General features: G+C 38.6%; 1 protein-coding gene across 1 annotated transcript; it reads left to right on the top strand.

The window, feature by feature from the left end:
* The first annotated feature begins 858 nt into the window (after positions 1 to 858).
* LOC121967195 (putative germin-like protein 2-2) lies at positions 859 to 1861 on the top strand. Its single transcript, XM_042517269.1, has 2 exons — positions 859 to 1017; positions 1101 to 1861. The coding sequence occupies exons 1-2, from the start codon at positions 903 to 905 to the stop codon at positions 1661 to 1663; spliced, it is 678 nt and encodes a 225-aa protein (XP_042373203.1). The 5' UTR covers positions 859 to 902; the 3' UTR covers positions 1664 to 1861.
* Positions 1862 to 3657: the final 1796 nt, after the last annotated feature.

Below are 3657 nucleotides of genomic sequence, written 5' to 3'. Positions count from 1 at the left end.
TAGCATGTTTTATTTGGCGTGTTGCAAAAATTATTTTTAACAGCTCATTATAAATATGTGTTGTTGATGATAGACTATGAAAAATCATATTTATCGTAGTGGGAGATGGATATATAAACTATAGAGAACCGAAAAAATTTGAATCAATCTTTCATCGACTTGTCATAATTATTACTTTACAATGGGGAAGAAGAAGCAAATTGATTAATTATTCATTCTACTTGACCTAAAGTTGGGTCCATTTTAGTTTCAGTATATATTGGCCAAGTAAAAAGGTTGTGGACAGTCATTAATTTATGATTTTGATAATTTCTAAATATATTAAAATGGAGAAAGTGATATCATATATAAAATTTTTATGCTATCTAAAATTATGTCATTAATTATTTTTAAAAAAGATTTGTCTTGTAGAACTTTTTTTCCATAATACAAAAAAGGTTAATATGTGAAAGACGTATGTTATCTAGCTATGAGAAGTAAAGTGAAATTATATATTAAAGAATCACATTATATGATTATTCAAAATAGGAAAGTAGCTGGCAAGTAATTAATCAATTATTGTCCTTTCTCGTGAATGGAAATGTACTCATCTTTAGGGCTATTTTCCTGGTATTTGGTAGCATGTAGTCATGGTTGACATGTTATATCTGGATTTTGATGTTTAACTTGGAACTGGGTCGTGTTTTTAACAAATAAAGTTCATCAGAGCAGGTGAAGACTATGAGCATTGATTGCAGCAGAAGGAAATTAAGCCACCTTAATAGACTTTTCAACTTGATATCTCAGGTAAGAACATTTCAAACCTAGCTAGTTACCCGCATGTGTGTTCTATATAAACCCATCACCTCTAAGCTCTCAATGCATTCACCATTAACCTCCAGTGCTGAGAATTCAAGCTAGGCATGGCTGTTAAACTCCTCCTCATTGCACTCCTTGCCTTGGCTTCCTCCAATGCAATATTGGCTTCCGATCCTAGTCCCCTTCAGGACTTCTGCGTCGCCGATCGTAACTCAAAGAGTATGCCTGCATTTTTTTTTTAACTTTACTCTCGTTTAATAAAATCTTTCCTCTCCAGCATTATAAATATTGATATTTTGCAGTATCCGTCAATGGATTTCCATGCAAGAACATGGACGACGTGAAAGCGGAAGACTTCTTCTTTTGCGGCCTTGATAGGCCCGGCAACACCACCAACAACGTCGGCTCCGCTGTCACCCAAGCAAACGTGAACCAAATCCCAGGGTTGAACACGCTCGGCGTCTCCTTGGTTCGCATTGACTATGCACCTAATGGTCTCAACCCTCCTCACACCCACCCACGCGCCACGGAGGTCCTCGCCGTGATAGAAGGAGAGCTCTACGTTGGCTTTGTGACCTCCAACCTCAACGGCGGCGGCAACCGCCTATTCACCAAGAATCTGAGAAAGGGTGATGTGTTTGTGTTCCCGCAGGGCCTCATCCACTTCCAGTTTAACACAGGGAAAACTAATGCGATCGCGTTCGCCGGTCTCAGTAGCCAAAACCCAGGCGTCATCACTATCGCCAACGCTGTGTTCGGGTCGAGGCCACCCATTTCTGATGATGTGCTCGCCAAGGCTTTCCAAGTGGACAAAAACCTTGTTGACTGGCTCCAGGCGCAGTTCTGGACCGACAACAACTACTAGAAACCTGCTTTGGTGTTCATGCATGCTATATATGTTGGAATAAGAAAGCCAGCAGTAGCGTCACTACTGTCTGTTAGCATGTTATGTTATACTTTTTTATACCAGTCGACGTCAATATGTAATGAATAATTGAAGACAACTTGATGAGATGGCCTACTAGAAAATAATAATATTTTATTCTAATTTCAGTCGCATAAATTGTAATTCAATTAATCGACTAAAGTTTATTGAGTTGACCGCTAGATAGTTAACTAACTGAAGTTGAGTTAATCAAAATAATCAAGATTTGTTCTTTGCCTAATAAGGTGTACGACAACCTGAGTCGATTTGGATTCGATTGGAGTTTGAGTTAGAAGGAAGTTTGTGTTGGTGCAGTTAGCACTAAAAATTAAATTTAAAATTTTGAAAGTAATTAGTACTAAGAATTAAATTCAGATTTTGATATATAACAAAAGATTAAAGTTAGATGTTCTGTTCTAATCCAGTTACCAAGTGTGTAGGACTAAAAAATTTGATAGGGACCAGACACCAAGCTAAAGTCCAGTTGCGTCGAGGAGGACTCAATGATTGACAGGAAGTCCAGCTGAGTTAGAAAGAACTAGGTAGCTGGTAGGAAGTCCAGTCGGGCCAAGGATGACTAGATGATTGACTGAAGTCCAGATGAGGCATCAGGCAGGAAGATCTGGTGGGTCAAGAAATTAAGGTCAACTAAGTCCACAAATGATAAAAGTAAGAAATTGGATGAGAGATCCAATGAGGGTGTGTTCCCAATTGAAGGAATAGTAAACGTCGATCCGACCTAAGATTTTAGTGAAATCTAAAGTCAGAACTAGACAGTTCCGAAACTATCAAAATATTTATTTTTCTATATTATGCTTGTTGTGCTACCTCTATGGTATAGGAAAGCAAAAGCTAGAAGAAGGGCTTCCAAGCACCCAAGCACGGTCCAGACGCTCAGAGGTCTGGGCGTTTGGAGTGGGTCTAGGCACCCGGAGGTCTAGGTGTTGGTTGCTACTCGGAAAGCCTAGAGGTTCCACTGTACAAAAATTTTGTACAAAGGTCTGAACCTTTTCCTAGCTACCATGTGTTCTTTTAAATTAAATTTTGGATCGCCTGCGGAACTTAACACGTTTGATCCAAAACTTAATCTATTTGTTCTTTTAGGTTTTGACTTGGATCTCCTGCGGAACTTAACACGTTCGACCCAAATCACCTTAAGTTATTAATTCCATTAAATATTAATTTCCATAATTGGTTCCCAGTACTAACGTGGCGAGGCACATGACCTTCTTGGATATGGGAGCAACCACCACCGACTAGACAAAACATTTTATAGAAATCTAATATTTAATTTCCTAAAATAACTTTAGGTTAACCGAAAAGAACAATCAAATCACAAGGAAAAATAAAACAAAAGAACACAACTTCGAAATACTAGAATCGTAAGCCTCTTGTATTTGGTATTATTTCCAAAAATAACTAGTATGATGCGGAAAGAAAAAATACTAGTTATACCTTTTAGAAAGACCTCTTGATCTTCTACCGTATTCCTCTTCTAACCTCGGACGTTGTGTGGGCAACGATCTTCCGAGATGAGAATCCACCAAAGCACCTTCTTCTCCTTTCTTCAAGTTTCGGCCAAGCACAAAGCTTCCAAAAGATGAAGATCTTTTTCCACCAACCAAGCTCCAAGGGATACAAGCTTTCTCTCCTTCTTCTTCTTCTTCTCCAAGTAGTATCCGGCCACCACAAGAGCTCCAAGCAAATAGAGAAGGTTCGGCCACCACCAAGAGGAAGAGAGGAAGAGAGGTTGGCCGGCCACAACACCAAGGAAAAGAGGGAGAGAAATAAAAGAGGTTGTTCACCATGAAGCCTTCTCTACCCCCTCTTTTATAATCCTTGGTCTTGGCAAATAAGGAAATTTAATTAAAAACTTCCTTAATTCTTTTTCCATGAAAAGGAAAAATTTATTTAATTAAAAACAATTTTCCTTT

This window comes from Zingiber officinale, chromosome 3B, assembly GCF_018446385.1.
Source record: "Zingiber officinale cultivar Zhangliang chromosome 3B, Zo_v1.1, whole genome shotgun sequence".
Classification (NCBI taxonomy): Eukaryota; Viridiplantae; Streptophyta; class Magnoliopsida; order Zingiberales; family Zingiberaceae; genus Zingiber; species Zingiber officinale.
The sequence above is the reverse complement of the archived record's forward strand: the minus strand, read 5'-3'. Positions and strand labels throughout refer to the sequence as shown.